Source organism: Diabrotica virgifera, chromosome 3 (genome assembly GCF_917563875.1).
Source record: "Diabrotica virgifera virgifera chromosome 3, PGI_DIABVI_V3a".
Lineage (NCBI taxonomy): Eukaryota > Metazoa > Arthropoda > Insecta > Coleoptera > Chrysomelidae > Diabrotica > Diabrotica virgifera.
The window spans coordinates 44,241,468-44,265,771 of NC_065445.1; the positions used below are offsets into that span (position 1 = coordinate 44,241,468).

The window sequence follows — 24,304 nt, forward strand, 5'->3', positions numbered from 1 at the left end:
CAAGCCCAAAGTCTCGCCGCCTTTTCGTAACAGACTATGCAACTAAAAAACAATTTTTAATCGACACCGGTGCCGATCTGTGCGTTTTTCCGCGAAAATATGTACGGGGTGCACGCGAAAAGACTACATACGAACTATATGCGGCCAGTGACACTAAAATCGCGACATACGGGTATGTGAATTTGACTTTAAACATCGGACTACGGCGTGATTTTACGTGGCGATTCGTAGTGGCGGACATTTCAAAGCCTATTATTGGAGTTGACTTTCTTTCCCATTTCGCTCTCCTAGAGGACATTGCTAACCAGGGCTTAATAGACAGTACGACAACCCTTCGAACTAAGGGACTTGTTAGAGAGTGTTTCGATAGTAATGTAATAACTATCGCGGAAGTGTCGCGTTACCATGAACTGTTGCTACGATTTCCGGAAATCACGCGACCCGCCGGTATCGTGAAAGCCATTCAGCATCAAACCAAGCACCACATCGATACAACACCAGGTCCACCCGTTTTTTCTTGTTCCGTTGTGTGTGTGTGTGTGTGTGTGTGTGTGTGTGTGTGTGTGTGTGTGTGTTGACGGAAACAATTATATAAAATAATATTAATTAAAACGCAAACAATTGTCAATAATATACCTATTTATTTTTGGTAAAAAAAGGTGTTTTGCTTATACATCTCGTAAGAGGATTTGTTATTGTTTCGGCCCAGCGAGCGACCGATGCCGGCTGGGGTGTGGTAACCGACTGACTGACTGAAAGAAACCACAGACGCTAATCTGTTTGTGTTTCTACCATCTGACCAGAAGGGCAATAAATTATTTAGATCTGGCGTTTAAAAGTTGAAACATTTCTGCAGTTTTAGGAAACGTTTTCGAATGCATGTCCAAAGTGAGTTATTGACATAAGGTCTGATAAGGTAATTAATTTATGCGGAATTCAGTTTGTTAAATTGAACACACCAAAAACATATGGTTAAGGATACATTTCGTTTCGTAAAACCGTGCCTTTCTTGGCATCTGGTTTGTATATTACATGTGAATTTATATGACCCATATTATTTTGTTTTGAGAAAAGTTATTAAAAATTAAGAAAATAAAATTAGCAAAAATAGTAATTAAAGCGTACCGCTATACACCCGCTTGTGGTTTTATTTCCATTATTTCCGAGATATTCGATGCGACTGTAGTTTAAAAATAAAAACAATTTAGAATTACATTTGTTTAAAACTAATCGATGTATTTTCACAAGTAGGTTTTCTGAAGAAATGCACCAATCTGACCGACGAGCAAAAGGTAAAGCTAAACGCGTCGACTCCCTCTCCCTTTGATCACAAACCAATCTTCGAAGCGGAAAGCCCCGACGAGTTGGCGTTAGTAGACACGGCGTACAATTATGGAACGCGGCTGTTGAAAAGAACCCCGACGTCAGTTTGTATAGAAGCGGCGGAAAACGGAAAGATGCACTTCGAGATTTTAAACGTGCTTCCCTTCGATTCCGTTAGAAAGAGGATGAGTATAATTGTGAGGCATCCGCATACCAAACAGATCATTTTATACACTAAAGGTAAGTTGGCATAATATTGACCCCGATTGACCGCCGAAAATTCCGGCCTATTTATTGTAATTCGACGTAAACAAACTTTTATTGACCAGTTACTATGTACTAATAAATTCTTTTAACCTTTAACTACCCGCGCATCAAGTTATAACATAACTACACGCGTGGCGTACTTTGTACGCCACAAGAAAATACACTTAAAAACAGCGGATTTGTTTAATTTTTTTTTGAAAAAATACACTTAGTTGTTTGTTATAAACCTTATTCGGCACCAGTGAATACTTGGAGTTCCTTTTCAGTAAGCCAAGTGGGATTTATAACTGGAATCATGGAATAACTGGATTCCATGATAAATAAAATTACTAATAAAATTTTTTTTAAATGTGATTTTTTACAGGAGAAAAAGTATTGTTTACAAAGAAAAATATATTTTTTGCCATAATGACTAAAAAACAATTAAAATATGTACTTATATTACGACTTATAGTAATATAATCCTGGGGTATATTGTCCACCACCGGAAACAACAAATAATAAAATGTAAATTACGATCTTTCCAGAACGCCGATTATAACGAAACTAAAATCAAATTGTAAAGCACATTCCAGTGATAGGTTAGAAAAATAAGCAAGGTCAAAAATTTAATTTTTAAATATATTTCCAGTAGAATTCTTATATCTGGCGTACAAAGTACGCCAGCGCGTGTAGTTAAAGGTTAAAGTTGTTTATTTGATATTGTTCGAGCCATTATATGTATTGCATTAATTTTTGTTGTCTGTTTGATGGACAGTAGGGTACATCGAAAAAATAAAAGTTGGAAATGTTATATGTAATAGCGTGAAAAAGTTGCTAGTGTTATTTTTTAGCATATTAGTATTTTAATTGTTTTTCTAAACGAATTTTCTGCCTCCCCAACCACCTGGAATTTTATTAAATATCTGATTTTTACGGAAATTTCAATTTATTTTATTTGGAATAAAATATGTGCTAATTCGATCTAAGATCAATTAAAGAAAACTTAAAATGTTGTCAATTGCAAATTTAAACGATATTTAAAGTTTTATTAATTTTTTCAGTCTCCCCAACCCCTATGCAATTTCCCGTTTTGTGAGTCCGTGCGTGTTATTTTCGCTTGTTTGGTGCGGTGTAATAACTTTGTTATTATTGTTGTTTGTAAATTAAAGATTTTTAAAATAGATAAAACAAGACCGCGGGGAATAAAATCAGGTTGTGCTGTGGACCGTCCACAAAATATATTTGGTCCCACCAAATATACTTGAAAATGTTTTACCGCAATATAAACAAGTGATGAAGTTTTCTGGTTGGAAGAGGATAAAAAACTCATTAAGAGTGAGCCAGAATTTTCCGGAATTGCCGAACAGGTTTCAATTAAATTGGAGGAAATAGGGAAAAAGGCTTCAATTCTAATAATTTAACATACAAGAATTATTCATCTTTTAAAAGCCTATCATGACAAAATGAAACTTATGAAACCATTTAGGAACAGGCCAAACAGTAAATTCTACAGAAATAAAATTCAATGCTTTAAGGACAAAAGTAAAACTACACGTTTCGATCTTGCAGCATGCAAATGTGACACTCTGATGAATTGTCTTTGTAGCAAATCTCAAAAAGTGACTCTGGATGATCGCCAATTTCTATTAAATCAAAGAGGTCCCAGATAAATGGTGATAAGCTGGATTGATATGGAAAACAAAAACAAATATAATTCAGAGAGAACAACGGTAAGAGAGGAAAGGTACCAACACAAAGACAAAACTTTAGCTCAAGTAAAAAACGGTACAAAGTTTTATCGTCAATCGATCGTGGAAGAACACATAACACTTGTGCATGAGCCAGGGTGCAAATATTTCCGATATGTGTCCCCGCTGTCTCGCAGATTAGAAAGTACCAAATTCAGCTATTACATGCGACGGAACAGTCGTAAATATTGGCATTAAGGGTGATGTAATACGTTGTAACATCTTAAAGTACGATGTAAGAACATCTTAAAAAACCGCTTCAGTGGTTTGTATGTCTGCGGCATTCAAGTAATCTAACCCTTGGACATCAAAAGAAGTCTGCCAGTGACCAAATCAAAAAACGTGAGGGTCTTCAAACTTTCTCCTATAAAAATTTTGATTCAAACGATTACTTTGAGTTAATTAACTAGCAAGAATATCACCTTATAGAAACACCTAGATTCTCTAGATTTTCGAGTGATAATCTGCGAGATTTTATTAGGAATCCTAATTGAGATTGAGAAATATCACTGCCACAATCAATATGTAGAACGATATGTCAAGCTTGTGACACAACATTCTCTAGCAGTTTGTGGAGCGTATTCGAGGGGTGGATTTATAAAACGCGAATTGATTCCAGAATAACTATGCCTCACGTTAATGATAAATCGGAAGACATCTTCGAACATAATGTTTTTACCATATTTTTTGTGATATTTATATACCTAATGAACTATTTTAAAATTATAGTAATTTTGTACTTTGCTTTATATGTATTTATTTTAGTATTAAAAAATTTTGGCGACGTCAGGGAGACAAATAAGTTAGGCTATTTTGTTATAAAAAGAATAAGTGGGGGATTTACCTTATCAAGAGCAAGACCTGCGGGGATTCGGTAAAGGCGGAGGTAGATATTTTGCTACTGATAGGCAAATACTATAAATTACGTTTCTTACAATAAAGTAATCTCCCTTATCTCTAAGTATAATAAATACGAGGGGATTTGAAATCTTTGAAATAAGTTTAAAGACTTATTTTGCAGTCTGCAATAATAAGGAAATAAGGAATACCTTGTCATGTACTTTCCAATCGGCGGAGCCACTTTATATAAGCAAAATATTGGATTGCAAAGAGATCGTAGTCCTGCATTTTTAAAGCTTATTTTTGATTTTAGGCTCACGAAAAAATTATGTAATGTAGGTAAAAGTCCAATCTGTGTTCCTGTGGAGAGAGTTTTTAAAAATTTTATTTAGGTTTCCTTAAAAAAAATTGAGAAAAATGGGTAAAAAACCGACATTTTACCAATTTTTTTAGAAAAAACTAAATAAAATTTTTAAAAAATCTCTCCATAGGAACACAGATTGGGCTTTTACCTACATTACATATTTTTTTCGTCATCCCAAAGTTAAAAATAAGTTTTAAAAGTGGGGGACTACGAAAGCGTTTCAAATACTGATATTTACAAGGTAAATCCCCCTCTTAAATGATTTTATATTGAGATATTGTTTCGGATTATTGCCTTTTATAAAAAATCTTACAGGAAAAATATACACAGTAACCTATCTATGACAAAATTTAAAATCTCTGTCATCTTAACAGTCAGAGATAAAAGTTGAATTATTTTGAAAATTCCACACCTGTAATTTTGAACCAATCAAAATACGTTATTTTGACAGATCACCATGGCAACGGAGGTATTTTATCGGAAATTTTTTGCTCGTGGGGTACCCAACAGCGAATTATAGTGGAAATTTTTTGACGTTTACAATAACAGAACATTTTTGACAGACTGGTTTTTATTTGTTTACATAATTTAGTTTTGATTAATTTTCTATCACTTGTAGTTACTCAAAACTTATGTAAAATTGAAGAATATACTATTTTATATCTTGAAATGGTATTCCCATTCAACTAAAATGAGTAGAAATTACGAATTTGAAAGCCTAAATAATTGCTGACAAGCTATGGCGCGCTATTAATCTGTTCATGCAGCTTTGGATTTTCAAATGCAAATTTGGTGTGGAATTTTCTTACCGAATACCACGCGAAGTCAAATTAATATCCGGAAATTTTTTTTGATCATGAATATTTTTAGAAAATTTCCCTCGTCTGCGACTCGGGAAATTTTCAAAATATTCTATATTAATATAAAACAATACTTTTTGAGTTATTAAAGATCAAAGATTTTATTTTTTCGTAAAAAAATGCATGTTTTAAAGCAGTTTTTCACGTATAACTCAAAAAATATAAGCTTTTAGAAAAAAGTTATTATTACCAAAATTAAAGATAATAAAAAATTCAATACATTTCTCCTTTAAAGAACTACACTTATGTTAATTCAAAGTAAGTTATTGGTAATTGAAGGTATATTTTTTTCGATGAGTACGCAAATCTAAGTATTCAAGCTTAAATAACGGGAAAACTATGCATTTTATAAAATATACCTACTTAACACTTGTCAAAGTACTTCGGAATAACTATCAAATGAGATCCATAAGACGTTAATAGCATCAAAATTAAACAAGTTATGATGAATATAAGAGAACTTTTTGGAATTTTTTTGGAAAAAGTGAAAAATAAAACATCGCCATTTCCACAAAAATTAAAATTTATAGAAATCCTTAAAAGAGTTTCTTTATATTAGCATAAGTAATGATTTTGACAATTTTGACCGGTTTAGAATACATGTTTTTGAAAAAAAGATATAATTTAAAAAAATCAGAATTTTTCAGATTGTCGTTATTTTCATTTTCTTTTAATAATAACTCCAAAAATACTCAATATACGAAAAAAATTATATATAATCAAACTTTATTTTTTTCTGTACCAAATATTTTGCCTTTTTTAGTATTTTTGTAGGGTACAAAATAACCGAGATAGAAACGTTTTAATCTTAAATTTTGCCTGCGAGAACCATGTAACTGGGCAATTTAACCTTTTATTATTAAAAAAGTAAGGGGTCTAAAAGATTAAATTTAACGTGGTTTAGAAGCCCTTAGTTTTAGCTTTCAAATGGTTTTTAGGCGAATCTCATGTCTCAAAATTAACGGAGTTATTTAAAAAAAAGAACAATAACATTTTTTGGAAAAATTTTTAAAATATGTCTTTTGAAAAATTTTTGGAGCATAAATTTTAATGCTATCAACTTGTTCGTAAGCTCATCTAATAGATATTTTTAAATACTTAGACAAAATGTTTAATAAGTTTGTGTTATAAAATGCATAATTTTCCCGTTATTTAAGCTTGAATACTTAGATTTGGGTAGTCGCCTAAAGAAATATACATTCAATTACCTATAACTCACTTTTAGTTAACACTAAAAGGTTTTTCTAGTAAGGGATTTATTTCGTATTTTAATATCTTCAATTTTGGTAATATTAACTTTTTTGTAAAAACTTATAGTTTTTGAGTTATTTATGAAAAATCGTTTAAAAACATGCATTTTTCTCACGAATAATTAAAATCTTTGATCTTTAATAACTCAAAAAGTTTTATTTTATGTTAATAATTTTATATAACAAATTTTGCTTATAATTTGTCTCTCTACCGCAATATGGGGTTATTTTTAATAAAATAATTTTCACCCCCGAGAAGGGGTGGCATCCACCCCCAAGGTAAAAGCGCAAGTTGACACCATGTCATTTTTGTTCCTTGAGATATCCTCTAACCACTTACCAAATTTCATCCAAATCGATGGAGGTTCAACGAAATCGGAGGTAATAGCTCATATCCACCTTCAGTGACTCCACTAATATTATTAATACTTAATCCCTTGCATATGTTTTTATGAGGCTTGTTCCAACTAGCGGTCAAACCAGTCAGAAACTATCAGCGAATAGTCGACCTTATGACTGCATTATGTTCTCGCACTGGCCAACTGTTTGCCGACGATTTCTGACTAGTTTGACTGTTGGTTGGAACAGACCTATTGTAATACCAAAAATACCACTGTCAGACACTAAACCTAATAGATGCAAATATTTTATTCTACAGGGAAAAATAATAGTTACTTATAAAATTCAAAGTGTGATTCCTCATTTGAAGCTATTTTTATTGCCAATTTAATGCAATAAAAAATAATCTTGAAATCAACACCAGAAAAACAACAATTTCAGTTTTTAGTTAATTTGATTTATTAAAATGTGATTCCTAATAATTATTTTATTTTTTGCATTGAATTACTAATTCTTTTTTATATATTAGAATATTTGCTAATATTTTAACTTGAAAACTAATGTCAGATTTTAATAACTAAATAAGATACAAATATACGTAGCGATACAAATATTTTATATAAAGAGAACACAAAAATTGCTTATGAAGGTACCAAAGATATATAGAAATAGAGGCAAAAATTAAAAAGTATTTTTCATCGTTCCCCGGTAAACTGCAAACATCTGTGAATGAGTTTATTATCTTTAAAAAATATTAGTTCCTTTACTTTCCAATCGGCGGAGCCACTTTATAGAAGCAAAATATTGGATTGCAAAGAGTTCGTAGTCCCCCATTTTTAAAGCTTATTTTTGATTTTAGGCTCACGAAAAAATTATGTAATGTAGGTAAAAGTCCAATCTGTGTTCCTGTGGAGAGAGTTTTTAAAAATTTTATTTAGGTTTCCTTAAAAAAAATTGAGAAAAATTGGTAAAAAACCGACATTTTACCAATTTTTTTAGAAAAAACTAAATAAAATTTTTAAAAAATCTCGCCATAGGAACACAGATTGGGCTTTTACCTACATTACATATTTTTTTCGTCATCCTAAAGTTAAAAATAAGTTTAAAAAGTGGGGGACTACGAAAGCGTTTCAAATACTGATATTTACAAGGTAAATCCCCCTCTTAAGTAACATTTTTAATTGCCTTGTGAAACCAGAAAATATTTTCCAATGTAAACCGAATTTATTTATTCAATTTTTATGAGCTATTACATTTCCGTTACAAAAGAAATTCGCATAAATGTATTTTTTCTAATTTTTAGTTGCTGTGGGATTCAGAAAATATTTTTTATTTCAACGCAATTTTACTAAAATACTAAATAGTGTGTTAGGCAACTTTTGAGAGGTATTACTTTTCCATCGCAAAAAAAACTTTCGTTTTACATTTTCGTTTCAAAATACAAATTTTTTTGTCTGTTAATATTTTTTCAAAATTTTTAATTGTTTTGTGGAGGCAGAAGATGTTTTCCAATTTCGACCAGATTTTACCAAAATACTAGTTGATTAGGCAACTTTTGTGAGGTATTACACGTTTTGGAGTCGGTTCTACGCGCCGTGCCGTCCACGTCCCGGTGTAAGATAAATCAGCCTTAATGTTTATCAAGCAAACTCTTGGCTTCAACAGTATTTTTTTGCCAAAAAGCAATGCTTTATTAGTACACAAAATTCCTTTTTCAACGAAAACTTTTCGTTTATAAATTCGCAAAGTCTGTGTGTTATTGCGTCGCCGCTCCTGCAACACTTATAGTAGATTTATCGATGGATTATTATGTAGTTTTGTCTTCTGAATCCAAATATGAAAACGGCATTTCGATATCTCTAACCGTCTTCGAGATAATCGACGTCAAAGTCTAAAATGTGACGTCACAATCCTTTTATTTTCTGCCGACACACTAAACGTCCGCTGAAATCTTTTATAGTAAGTAGGCTAGTTTTTTTAATCTGAATTTGTTAAGCAAAGCATAGGTTATTTACATTTGAGTTTGACATTTCGTGAATGCCAAACTAAATTTTAAATTAAGTATTAATAAAATATCAGTGACATTTGATAGCGAATTTAATTATTATATAAAATAAATAAGATGTTCAAAAATACAATTTGAGTATATTTTGAAAGCAATAATTTATTAACTTTAAAAAGATTTATACAGGTATATGGCCTCCCCTTTAATCGAACTACCTAATGATAAATGGACTGTTCCATTTGTTATGAAATTAAAATTGTTATTATAGTCGGTTTTTTGCCAATTTTGCCGAAATTTGCAAAATTACTAATTATTTAGTAATTATTAACTATTTAGTAATTATTTTTTTGTCGAATTGGCAAAATTACTGACTAAAATCACTAGCCAGTTGTGTCCGAGTTTAGCGAACCGAATATAGCGTTTAGCGGTTGGAATAAAAAATGATGGTCTTATAATAATATGTGCAATTACATCCTTCTAATGGAAAAAAATATTTGAAGATTTTTCTCAAATTATGGATACCAACATTTTCATTTATAACTCTTTTATTTTTAATTTGACAAAGAAAAGTTATTCTTCATAAAAAGCTCTTCATGGTCTAAGATTTATGATGCGACCATCATATATCAAATTTTATTAATTTTATACGAGGCATATAAAAATATGAATTTCGATCAAGAGTAAAGTACCTTTATAATTCACAACATTTAAATTAGAATGATATAATTGCACATTAAAACATAATATTTAATTCTAAACAACTTTTCATAATAGCAAATTTTCCATATTATGAATTAAAATACGTAAATAAAAAAAGTTTTCGTTATGATAATGCTCGCATTTTCAGCTTGTTTTATATATTTTTTTAAATTAACATATGTTGCTTCACTCAAAATGTTAAGTCTTTTAAGGGGGGGGGGTATAGTTAATTCTGCGTTTTTTTTGCATAATTTTAAAACGTTTTCCCTTGAAAGTGGTGGTGTTAAATTAAATGGGTAAAAGGATATCTAAAAGAACAACACTTGAAGATTATTCAGTTAAATTTTTAGTGTAAAATATTAAAAAATGAAGCAGTGGCGTCATTTTTAAGTAGACGATCCAAAAAAGAAGATGATTTGCGGTGTACACTATATTTTCGGACAGAATCATTTGAAACGTATAAACCAAAAATATTATTTTAGTTTAAGAGTTTCTTCAGGTAGTGACGTCGAGTTTTTATGATTATATTGATTTTTAAATTCATGGTATAACTTTAAAGTGAAAAAATCGAAAAAAAAAACAAAAAAAAAGTGTGTTTGGTAAAGAGAAAAATGGTAATATAAACATAATTGTTAAAATAAGCAAAAACTGGACGTCACTACCTAGTAAAATATCTAAAAAGAAGTGTGCAAAATTTCAGAAAGATCGGTGCATTACTTTTTGAGTTATGATGTACACCGCCTCAAAAAAACATGTTTTTGAGAAAACGCGTTTAAAAAATACGTATTTAGTTTTGTCGACAATACTAAGAAGATTTTTGTATATACTCATATCCCCGTCAATTTTGCTCGGATTAACTTAAAATTTTAATGGTATACTCTTGAAAATATTTACAATCGAATAAGCCAAAAAATCGAAAAAATAATCAAAAATACTATACCCCCCCCCCCTTAAACTAATAGTTCGACTAATTTTATACACGCATCTTTTGAAGGTTAAGGCTGACTAAAAATCACATGGATTTAATTTAATTTACAAAAAAATGTAACATCTAGAAGAACAAATATTTTTTTAAATATTTATAGAAGTATACATTATAATATATTTTAGACGTGTTACAGGGTACAAACATTATATTTTAACAATAGTACATTACAGATTTTTTATTTTTAGGCGCCGATTCTTCCATATTACCCCAATTAACTCCCTTCGAGGATGATTCGGAACAGACAATGATAATCAACAAGACTCAACAACATCTAAATAATTATTCCAGAGAAGGTCTTCGCATTCTAGTAATGGCGAAGCGGATTCTGGCCCAACATCAATACGATGAGTGGAACCGAAAGCATCAAGACTTAGAACTTGGTGTAGATAATTTAGAAAGAAGGATAATAGATAGCTTTAATAGTATTGAAACAAATTTAACATTACTAGGAGCTACAGGTACTTTTATTTTCTATTTTTAAAGTTGGCTTCTATATTCTATGTATATGTTCTTTATTTGAACCCATATAAGTTCTATCGGGTTTAACTCATAATGCTATGGCGGCAATCGAACTACAATAGTTGTATACGCCTCGTTCTCGCGCCAATTTATCTACTACATATTTAATATTTAATCTCTATAACACATTGCTAAGCTTAGTAACTCGATTTTCAAAATTCAATCTAAATGGAGAAAAGCCAATCCCCAATATCGGCTGTTCTCCATTTAGTGGTTCTACACGCCGACAGTGATGTGGAGTCTTATCCATAGCAATAACATATCTGGATTAGATTTTTAACAGAATATCTGAAAACCATTTTTCATAATGATCTGCATCCACTTCCTCATGAAAATTTCCAGTATTTTTTAGAAACAAATGCATTTAAACCTCTTTCAACCAATCCTGAGTTGCTGTCGCTACCAATATGGCTAATAATATGACGTTTTCCCTTTCCAGATGGACCTATCGACAAAACGTCTGGGAAAGCTTGTCCTTCGTTTTCACATTTAAATCCTGTCAAACTTTTGTCACAGTATATCCCTCAATTAACTACGTTTCAAATATACTTAGGAGCAAAATTAAAGGAACACCTTAAAAATGGGACATGTTAATGTCTCGAATTTCCTAAACCTGTTGTTCCATTTTGTTTTTTGGTTCACTCGCTTATATTCGATAATAAAAGAGATATTTATGTACTTTTATATTACAAATGAGGTATGCTATTTGGTCTAGATCAATATCATTCCAAATATGGAGAGCTACCGTTTCTACCTCTTGTAAGGCTCTAGGAGGTGGCAAACGCTGTCGTAGTCTTCTGCCAATTATGTCCCACGAATGTTCGATCGGCTTAAGATCTGGACTATGCGATGGCCAATTCAAAGTCCGAAGATTTACCTGTTATATATATTCGCGTATCGTGCATTAGCAAAAAACTGTTACCAATATAAGGAGCTGATTACATGGTAGAGATAGTGCAAACACTCGTAACCACGGCGCAGTAGACGAAATTTGGTTTAGTCCCCACTGCCATGTGAAACGCACTGTGCTATGCAACGTGAAAATGTTCGCCTTCGCGCAACTCCATGGTCAGGAGTGTTTGCACTATCTCTAGCGAATTCCTTCTATATGTAATATCACTGCTTGAACACACTCATAGCTGGTCAAATTCTTTGTAGCGCGTTCCATTTTTACCAAACAACAACAAAAATATGAACTTAATTGAAACTTTAAATAATAAATCTACTAATTTTCACAACAAACCAGATACTATTTGACTTAACAGTTTGACATCTATTAAATTGTTCATTTCTCATAGCCTACTTTAGGCTTCTTTATTAAACTACCAGAAAATGAGAATTTATTGATAAAAAACATGGCTAGTTGTTAACGTACCTAACTTTTTTATTATCCAACATAAGCAAATGAGTCAAAAAGGAAATGTTAATAAAACCTAAGGCTACAGTTGAGCTTTATTTCAATATTGAAATTGAAATATTCAATATTGAAATAATTATTTCAATGTGCTAGAATATTCAACAAGGTGTTACGAACTTTAAGGAAAAACACGGTGTGATTGTTACACCTGGTATAAAATGACATTTACCTGTCTAGCAACAATCTTATTACATCGATTTTCTTAAATAATAAGTCTATAACATAGTAAAAAAAAAATCGAACAATTTTCGGAAATTCGAGACATCTAACATGTCCTATTTTAAGGTGTTCCGTTAATTTTGCCGCTTAGGGTATGTTTTTTCCATCTCTTCGAAATCCTGCTATTTGATCAGATACTTTATGCGCCATAAAATGATTCCTTCTTGTTCAATAAGGTTACTATTCTCCATTTTCTTTAAATCTTCAGTCTCTTTTAAATACTAAATTTATTAGTGCCCAGGGACGTATCTTGCCATTCCTGCGCCCTTGGCGAAATTCAATGCTCCCGCCCCCACCCCCTTCCCACAAAGAACGAGACTCCCATTAATTGCAACCACAATTCACATTCACTATGCAGAGGGACTGTAATGTAACAATTTTTAAATAGTTGTAGGTGTAGGCAAATTACTACAACTACTACTTTAAAATGTATTAGGCCTGGGTTCAAAAAACTGTAACAATGAAGGAGGTGAAATGAATTTCGACTGGATTCAAGTCTCTGTTTAACCCAGATATGACAATACCAAGAGGCACCATTAGGAAAATATTCCAATTTACGGTTCAGACTTTCAGATAACCCGTATGAAACGAGTCTGTGTACTCGTACCTGTGTACTCATACTGTAAACTAATACAGAGTATGTCATTAGTAAAATAAGCAAATCTACGGTTTCGTTTTGATTTAAATCTGTCTGCCTCCATCCTCCGATAGCCTCCTTGACAACAGGTAGACCTAGAAATAGTACTATCGAGGGATGGCAGGAGACAGATTTTAATCAAAACGAAACCATACATTTTCTTATTCAAGTTATACTTCTTTAGGCACGAGGGTAAATTTTTATTTTTACTGGGCGCATGCGCACACTGCCAGTATGGTATGAAACGTTATACGGGATCTGGTTGGGTGTTAAAATCATCTGTCAATAATTGTTCAAATGGAGATTCTGGATAAACAAAATGTTGTGTATATTAGTTTTTATTGTTGTGAGGACAGAGACAAAAAGCAAGTTTATAATTATTGTAGTGACTTTTTAAATAATTTTTAAAAGCAACAGGTACGTACCTTATTTTAAGTGTTTCAGTATTGTAATAAAAAATTACAAATTAGGTAAATACCTATTTGGAAAATGTACCTAGCTAGTAGGTAATGCTTTGATTTACATAATTTGATTACCAACAAAAATCTCCATCTAATATATTGCTTTTTTAGTCTATATTTTGTCGTATTTTAATTCCACAAGAATCAAACTTATTTGATTAAACTAACAGAATAAGCAACAAACTGTCTAAAAAATTTTAAAACGTTTGGTTGCTAGGTATATCTTCACACTTCATTCACAATGTCTCGGTAGTTAAATTCTGCGTGGGGTGAGTTCAAAATAATCTAAACGTGATAGACGCAGGTTCAATTCCCAATGGAAACTTTTATTTTTTTTATATTTATTTTTTATATTTATTTTATAAGTATATTTATTATATATTTTTTTCAGAAAATACGTATTTAGTTAAAATTTTCTCAACAATTATTGTTCAGAAATAATTTCTTTGGTTTCATTTTTCAATGTGTTTGCGTGTGTTTTATTCTTTTATTTTTTTAATTTTTCATATTATTTTAATAAAAATTGTTGGAAAGTAGTAAGTATTAAAATTAGTTTAATAATAAAAGCATAACTTCTTATATGCGTACAAAGTACACACCCATTCTTTTTTTACTAATGCCATACTCTGTATTAGAGTACATATATTCTTTTTATACGGGTTCTCTGAACCGTAAATTGGAATATTTTCCTAACGGTGCCTTTTGGTATTGTCATACCTAGGTTAAACAGAGAACTTGAATCGAGTTAAAATTCATTTCACTTATTCCCCGTTAGAGGGCGTTCTACCCATACTGCGATATAAATAGTTTTAATTTATATCGAGAAACTACGGTCGTGTTGGTGTAAATTTGTCTTCCTCAGAGCCTCCTTGACAACAGGTAGACCTAGAAATAGTACCATCGGAGGATGGAGGGAGACTGATTTAAATCAAAACGAAACCGTAGATTTTCTTATTTTAATAAAGGAGGTATTTTTGAAACATTATTTATTTTACTTACTTATAAAATTATTCTACTCACTACTACTTTACATGTAATATTGTGATTCACAATTTGTGAATATGTTACATTCATGACAAAATGTACTTACTTACATAAACTATCATAACTATGCACTTATGTTCATATTACTTTCAGCGAAAACATACAGTGGAGCCCCGATAAGTCGGCCCCTGATAACCCGGAAGTCCGGCTAACCCGGACCGATTTTCATCAGACAAATATTTCAACAATAAAAATATATGTAATATAATATTTGATAGATAATGGGTATTTGTGTAATTTGAACTATACGATAGTAAAAATGACTCATGGTACATGGCGTTCATTGTTTCGGATTATCGGAAACAACAGGCCCCTGTTACTCCTTTATTTATTTCAAACTGTCTTAGCATTGTTTAAAAAAGACTAAAAGACTAAAAAATTATTTTTTAAACAATGGTCTTAGTCTCCACTGTTCTGATTGTGACGGTATTGTGTGTGTACCTAGTACAGTCGTATTTCAATTATAACTGAGTTTATTTGTAAGTATACCGTATTTTATTAATTTTTTACCATATTCTCCGGCTAATTTATAAAATTAAAATCTTGGATTTCCTAAAAGTTTTTCTTCCGCTAATTTTGCGCCCCCTCACTCTTGCGCCCTTGGCGGGCGCCTCTTTCGCCAACCCCTAAATACGTCCCTGTTAGTGCCTCAAGTATCGAGGATTGACAAGTTGACAAAAGGTAAAATACTCTGGTTCTCTAATGCTACCGTGAAATAATAAAAAGTAACAATTTAGTAAGTAAATATTTTCTTGTAGGAATTGAAGACAGACTGCAAGAAGGTGTCCCTGAAACTCTAACGAACCTCATGTCAGCCGGTATCGTCATTTGGGTCCTTACAGGCGATAAACCCGAAACCGCAATCAACATTGCCTACTCAGCAAAACTATTTTCCCCGCAAATGGAACTGCTTAAAATCATGGCTCGATCCAAGGAAGCCGTTGAGAATACTATCCATGTGTATCTGGCCGATATAGAGCGTCAAGAAAGAGAAGAGGGAGAACCAGGGAGATCTGATACTAAAGTAAGACCATCGACCAGCGCCAGCACGTCTCATCCATCCGTTAAACCTAAGACTAGAGCTTTAGCTGTAGATGGGAAAACGTTGACTTTTATTTTAGATAAGAGAGCCAATTTAACAAAGCCTTTTTTAAAATTGACGACTTATTGTAATTCTGTGTTGTGTTGTAGAGCGACTCCACTTCAAAAAGCTTATATAGTTAGGTAAGTAAATATATAATTTTTCGTACTTCCGGGCCTAAAGTGACAACTTCACTCCCTTGTGACAGGTACTAAAGTGTCACATTTAATCCCTCCGGGATTAAATATTGACGAAACTCCCGGAACGATTAAATCACAAACAAACGAATTTAAGGGATATTTTATTGAAAAATATAATTAATTAGAATGGTAATTAACGTTAATATTCAAATTAATATTGTGACAGTTCGTCATATTGACCAGTCTTTCCTGGGTTAATGCAGCAGGTAACTGACGAGTAACAGATAGGTCCTTTTCATATTGAACTGGTGTTTGTTTCGAAGATCCTGCGGAAACAGGAAGCGAGAATGAGGACTGTGGCATAACTATAGTGGACGAATCGGCGACTTGACCAAATATTTTATCTGAAATTTTTTGTTTATTTTTAATAGACGATTCAATATATCCCTCGGCCACGTTGGAGGATTTCCATCCTCCATGTCTCTTCAGCACGTCTATTGTTGCTCCCGAATCAGCTAACAAAGACGCAGATGTGCGTCTAAAACAATGTCCCGTATAAGACGTCGCATTTTCTAATTTCAAGAAAGCTGCTATTTGCCGTGGAATTGTACCAAACATGTTTTTTCCTACTACTCGCGTAGTACATTCTTTGTTGATGTATTGAACAAAAAATTTTGAATGAGTTGTCCCTGTCTTTCGCAATGCCACATATTTCCGAAATATCGCCACAAAACTGATGGCACTGTTTTCTGAATTTTTGATCACAAAATTTCGGTCAATTTTATTTTTGGTGTTTCTAATCGCAATTAGGAAGGAATCGCCCAAATCTCTCACATCGTCGATTTCTAAATCAACCAACTCTTTTCCACGACAAGCTCCCGCAACGCCCAAAATAAGTGCAACCTACAAAAAAATTGATTTCTTAAAATTTCTGAATATAAACAAATTTCCAAATTTACCTTAAGCATTAAATATTTATCATCCGGAGCCTCCCGTAAAAACTGATCTACCTGCTCAGACGTGAGAATTCTTGACTTCTTTGGCTTAAATCCCTCATTTCTTCTCTTCAAAAAAGCTAATAATTTTGGAAATTTACTTATATCAATATCTTCTCTAATGTTAATAACCGATTTCAGCATTGAGTAATGTGCCCAGAGAGTTGAGGCACAAACCGCTTTTGATTTATCATCGAAGTAGACTAACAGCGCATTTTCAGTAGGTTGTCTCACATTTTTTAAGCGGCACCACTTTTTAAAAGCATCGTACTGCTGCTCGTATAGTTTTCTAGATTTCGGTGGTAACAATTCTTCACCTACTTCGGCTGCTCTTTTATCAATATCAGATACACCTTCTTCACTCATGATACCAATAATTATCAATAACAATGTTTCTTTACAATGACACTAGTAATGACAATGTTTCTAAATTATAACTGTCACAACGCAATGTTACTATGGTAACTTATTTTAAAGACAGTTTATTAAATGAGTTGAAGAGAGAAAAAACTGATTGAAATTATTGAAATAATTAATAAAATCATACCGGAAGTACGAAAAGTATCGTATATACCTTGCGACTGAAGTACATTTAATCCTTCAGGTAAATTATGGCCCTCCCTGCGGTCGGGCCATAAACTTTACCTTCAGGATTAAATGTACTACTTCAGTCCCGCGGTATATAATGTACTATTTGCTATAACCGTTTAATAACATGCTCACTATTCACTCTTTTTAAACAGATAATAACACTTATTACTTTACCCGTGGGGTCATTACTCATTAGTTTAATTAATCAAGTGATGCATGTTTATTCACATATTTTGTAATAAAAAAATTTGGACCGTTAACCTCAATGCAAGTTCATCGAATTTTTTACAAGAAAACACTAATAATTTAGAGATAAATACTACTCCAAATTTTCACAATTTATTCAGATATAATAAATATTTATAAAGAAAATACTTAATGTACTTAGTATTAAGATTTTTACCTTTATACAAATAATCCTGTCGGGTGAGCCACTTATAATATTAAATTTTGTTTATCACAAGATTTCTTCACCTTTAACGATATTATTTATAGACAAGCACAAGGCTTGGCAATGGGCAATCCTTTATCACCCTTGCTAGCAGATTTATTTCTTAATAACCTCGAGACTAACATCTTTGATAATAATTCTTCGAACCAAAACTCTTTCCAAAGAATCTTATATTGGTTCAGGTATGTTGATGATGTATTGGCTATTATAGATGGCAATTCTACAGATGCTGAAAAAATATACTAGTTTCGCTTAACAATTTATATCCAGCTATAAATTTCACTTTAGAAACCGAGTCTAACAAGTCTATAAATTTTCTAAACCTTGCTTTAGAATGGACAGTAAATTAAGTTTTTCAGTCTTTAGAAAACCTACTCAGACTGACCATACCATCCCTAGATCTTCTAACCATCCTTTTCAACAGAAGATGGCTTCTTTTTATTGCTACATCCATCGTTTACTTAGTCTACCTTTATCAGATACTAATTTCAAGTCAGAATTAGATATTATCAAACAACTTGCATATAGTAATGGTTACTCCCCTACTTTGGTCGATAACATACTCAACAAATTAAGGAATAAAAGGAATAGATCCCTAGCTTACAATTCTGCCCTTAACAATTCCACTACAGCAGTTATGTATAGAGCAATATCTTACATAGGTTATCCTTCAGATAATATGGCCAAAATCTTAAATAACATCCCCAACCTTAAACTTTCATTCAAATGTAAAGAAAATATCAAATCTATTTTTTCTCATACCAAAGATAAAATTGAAAAAACATCAAAAAGTGGTATATACAGTGCTAGTCAAAAGTCCGTACCCCCCCTCGTATCTTTTGAACGGTTATACCTATAATAGTGAAATTTGGAGGAAGAAAATAAACGGACGTAGGCTTCTAACTAGTCATGACAGGTGACGTAATAGTGACAGATGACGTTACAGAGCCACTGTGACCGATAATTTTAAATGGGACCTTATGGCAAGTGATACCTCCTTTGAAAGGTATTGAAAATACCTATTCAGTCATACTAATTTTGTTTGAGTTTAAGCTAATTTTGATGATCAAATGAAATAAATATAAGATTGTAGTTTCGCATTTAATTAATAAAAATTCAAAATTCCGCCTATGATTACTTGTCAAACAGGTTGACGTTGACGTAAAAACTGCTAGGGAATTAAAAAACGTCAACTTTTTTGCCAAAAAATTCATAGGCGGACATTTGAATTTTTATTAATTAAATTCGAAACTACAATATTATATTTATTTAATTTATTCACCAAAATCAAAATCAACCTAAACTCAAAAAAATTAGTATGACTGAATAGGTATTCTAAATACCTTTCAAACGAGGTATCACTTACCATAAGGTCCTATTTAAAATTATCGGTCACAGTGGCTCTGTAACGTCATCTGTCACTATTACGTCACCTGTCATAACTAGTTAAGAAGCTTACGTCCGTTTATTTCCTTCCTCCAAATTTCACTATTATAGGTATAACCGTTCAAAAGATACGAGGGGGGGTACGGACTTTTGACTAGCACTGTATAAATTGTCCTGTGGAGACTGCCCTGTTACCTATGTGGGTAAAACTATGCGACCTTTGGAAACACGCATTAAAGAACATTTGTCTAAGATTGACAAATCTAGTTTTGGTAATTACTTACATGCTTCTAAACATAAATTCAATCCTCAAAGAGATAGTAGGATTCTACATAGTATACCCATTAACAACTATATAAAAATGAATTTACTAGAAGACTCAGAAATTAGCAGGGAACTAAAAAGAAACCCTCAAAATTGTGTTAACACCCAGATTCAATTAAATTGTAAATTTGATCCAATCTTTAAGAAGTTTTTTAAATAATTTTATATGCAGCATGCCCAACAATTTCTCAAGTTTTTTGAACATTACCTTATAATATATTTGAATTTTCTTTCATTGATTACAATTAAGTAAATATTTTCGATTTGGCTTAATTTAATAATAATATTGTTCTTAAAGAAACAGCTTTGGAACTCTGAGCTTGTCCAACGGTACATCTCCTTGGTTTTTTCATCTATCTCACTTCTATATTTGGTCAGAACTGACTGTTTTGTTTTGTTTTTTAATAATTTAATAATACTTTGATAATTTTGATAATTTTTCACATTTAACTTTTTACTTCAAACTTAACGATTGCTATTTAAATTTAACTTTAGAATTTCATATTAACTTCTAACTTCAAACCAATTTAACCTACATATGACAACTTAGTCATTTTCAAATTTTTAATTATCTTTTAATAACATAGATGCCGCTAGGAACTTTTGTTTCCGTCCGCATCCTGCCGTCTTTGCATATTGTCAGTAACAGCTGTTGATTGTAAAAATGGTAGCCATTTTTTAAAATACATTAAATGTGAATATTTTATACATTTAAGGGTTTTTACCCTGATCAGTGGTTAGATCCCTGGGATAATTTTTAATATGAGAATGTGTTTGTTCAAACTTTTCTCTTCATTTGAGGTAGTTACAATTATAAGACGTACGTAAGTTTCACTTGATAATTTTTTATGAATAAGATTCTTCATCTTAGTCGTTTTATAGGATAGCTCTGATGATGGCATTAACCTTCGGATGACCAAGCGGGGAAATTGTGACCCCAGCGTATGTTTTTCTTTAATAAATTCAAAAGTATTTTCAATTTTTAACTCATTATTTTTTTATTTGACTTTAATATCATTCTAGATATCCTCATATTTTGAAATAAAAAAAAATTCCCTATATTTTACGAATAAAAAATATATTCTGAAGTTGATGTTTAGTAAAATACCGTCTATTATGTGTAATTCCAAGTAGTTTTACGCTAATGACTTCGACTTTGCCTAACTCTGACTCTGACTAATAAGACACTTACTCAACATACACACTACACATGACACTAATACTCATGTTGTGACTGGCTGAATAACAAAAAGTCCATGCCCTAAAAAAAAAAATAAAAAAAAAACTTTATTTTTTTGTTGTCATTTTTGACATTTTTGACCTGGGGTCATTCCCCCCCCTTGGTCATCCGTGTAACAAAAAAAGGTTGGTCATCGGAAGGTTAAAAATGCTGAAAGTACTTAGCTGATTTTAATAAATTAATTTACACACTATCAGTCTTTGAAAACATACACCAGTTCCCGTTTTGATTTATATAGAAGTGTGTACAAGTCAAACCGTCTGTTTCTACTTATAATATTTATACTCCCCTAATAGTAGGCAACCAATTATTCAGCTGCGTACTATTAATGAACTACATTTGTTTTTGTAAATTTTAATTTTTAACGAGGAGAAACTTAATAATCATAATATTGTTATTCTGAAACAAGTGATTTCATTGATACAAGCGTATATATGGCAATACATTTCATTTATTATGTATGAAGAGGAAATTTTCTTTAATTTACCTAACAAAATAAAAATATTTATAAAGTCCCATAATTTTTCCACTAATAATTTGATGCTCGTCGAAGAATATACTATTAATTTGATCAGTTGTTTCGCATTACAGTAAAAATGCAGTTACTTTTGATGCATCCTATGATTATGATGTTAACTAGATGTTACCTAGATGTTACCTAGATGCATCTCGGAACAGCGAATGTTAGTAAAAAAACGGTTTTATCGATTTTTTCGTTCTTTCCGCTCAGAAATTAAAATTTCTGCCTCTGCCATCCAAAAGAGCGAAAAAAATATACAAAAAATACTATTTAAAAGTTGGCCAAATCCTATCATAACCTAAAAAATTATTGAAAATTTCAAAAATTTTCCTAGGCCCAATTTTTAATATAAAAATCTGAAAAATCAGGCTGTTTTATATTCAAAAGATACATCTTCTTCAATTTTTTCAGTTTTTTTTAAGCAAACTTGCGCTCACAAAAATAAAATCGAAAAAATGTTCTTTTCTCGATTCAAGAGGTTCTATCTCATCTGGGAAGCCAAAAATTTGTACAAACTATTTTATATCCATTATCAAAAGTACAAATTGCAGGGCTGATCGGCGTTTTTGACCATCTTATCCCGCTATAGCCTTTGCAATTATACGAACGTCTCTGCCACCCAAGCCAATGTTTCTTAGAACTCCACTCCGAGCAATATAGGGTGCCTAGCACGATCAAATTTATTATAGTTTACGACTTACATATATGAAATGAGTGAAATGAATGTCGACAACGAATCAAGTAATCTGTTACCCCAGGTACTAAAACACCAAAACGGGCGACGCTAGGAAAATATTCCAACGATGCATCGCAGATTACCCATATGAAACGCTATCATTTTGTACTCTAATAAATACAGAGTATGGTATAAAATGAATTTCATTTCATATGGATATTCTGCGATGCATTGTTGGAATATTTTCCTAGCGTCCCCCGTTTGGTACTTTGGTACCTGGGTTAACAGATTACTTGATTCGTTGTAGACATTCATTTCACTCATTTCAGCGGTACCTGTTAAAGGTCAGTCTAACCATACTCCAGTGTAAATATTTATACCATCTTCTCGTTGCATTTTGATTCAAATCAGTCTTCTTGCAAAGCCTCTTTGATAAAGGGTAGACCCGAAACACGGTGTCAGAGGATGGCAAGAGACTCGATTTGAATTAAAACGAAACCGATTATTGTCATGTTTGACTTACATATATGCCTAATTAAAACAAGAAACAGAAGATTTTTTTAATAACGCCAGTGTTGTTGTATTTTAGGGTAGTAAAAGAAGAGCTTAAGAAAAGAACGTTAGCGATAGGAGATGGTGCCAATGACGTGTCGATGATTCAAACAGCGGACGTTGGAATAGGTATATCCGGTCAAGAAGGAATGCAAGCCGTCATGGCTGCAGATTTTGCACTGTCTAGGTTTAAATATTTGGAGAATTTCTTGTTAGTACACGGCCATTGGAGCTATGATAGGCTTTCGAGAATGGTGCTGTACTTCTTTTATAAAAATGCTGTAAGTAAAAAATAGTTTTAATAATCGAATAATAAAGAAATTTTTCTGATTAATTATACAGAGTGAGTTTTATGTGTGGAACCCCTCAATTATCTCTGAAACGGCTTGCGCGATTTTTATGGGTTTTAGTGAGTGATGCGGCCGATATTATGGTGGTATTTTCATTGTTGTCAGATCTTCCGTTTTCTAGAACTTATTTATTTCAAACGGGACACCCTGTATATTTTTTGCGTGTAAGGACTTAAAAAATAATTATTATTTTTCATGTAATATTCCCTATACCTAAATATCGTAATTTCGGAGTTATTGTTGTTCTAACTATTTAGAATGGGAAATAAGCCACAATATTATTAAAAAATGATTTTTATTAACGTTTCGACGCCCAAATCGGGTGCCGTTGTCAAAATACAAAATACTATTAATATAAACAAAAATGTTGTTGCTTAGTAAAAAAATTCTTCTAATAATTTATTTAATTTGACTCATTTATATCGTTAATTCAGATACATATGATACATTTTAAAGTAGAAGACTTTAAAATGATATTGCCAATATTTATGAGTTGCGTTCCTGGGACGACTTTACTGAAAGATAGTTCATTCGATTACATGAAATCAACCCCAACTCAAGAATATCCGTCACAAAAAATCATAGCATGTGATCTGTCTTTAAAAAGACAACCACATGCAACGGTGACATTAAAATTCTCGCGTTAGAGATCTCATAGTAAATCACGAGGGAAAACCAGGAAAAACCTCGTGATACTATCCCGACATCGTAAGTATTTGGTCTTACATTTAATTTACTCTCAAAATTAATACCAAATTCTGACTTTACTATAATTTTGTTTAAATTATAAATAATATCAATAATACATGGGTATATAAGTAATACTAAAATATAAAATATGTACTAACTCGACTATTGACTTACTAATTGTGGTATTTTCTTTCTATTGACTTCCTCTTTCAGTATGGGTATCCACATCCTACTGCATTCCACCGAGGAATTTGCGACACAATTGGTTTCGTTTAGCATAATTAGAGCCGCTTCTTTGATTTTTCTCTTTTTACTGTCTGTTTCTTTCAGGACTATACTTGAATCT

The 24,304-nt window shown here is 31.9% G+C and overlaps 1 protein-coding gene across 3 annotated transcripts in view; it reads left to right on the forward strand.

Moving 5' to 3' along the window:
* Positions 1–24,304, forward strand: part of LOC114343020 (phospholipid-transporting ATPase VD) — a 346,327-nt gene that overhangs the window by 289,804 nt on the left and 32,219 nt on the right. For 2 of the 3 annotated variants that reach the window (XM_050645083.1, XM_050645085.1), the window contains exons 10-13: positions 1,249–1,563; positions 10,851–11,123; positions 15,721–16,186; positions 22,956–23,199. In XM_050645083.1, the coding sequence (XP_050501040.1) occupies positions 1,249–1,563; positions 10,851–11,123; positions 15,721–16,186; positions 22,956–23,199 (1,298 nt within the window). The remainder of the gene's footprint in view (positions 1–1,248; positions 1,564–10,850; positions 11,124–15,720; positions 16,187–22,955; positions 23,200–24,304) is intronic. The other variant, XM_050645084.1, reaches the window with a different exon arrangement.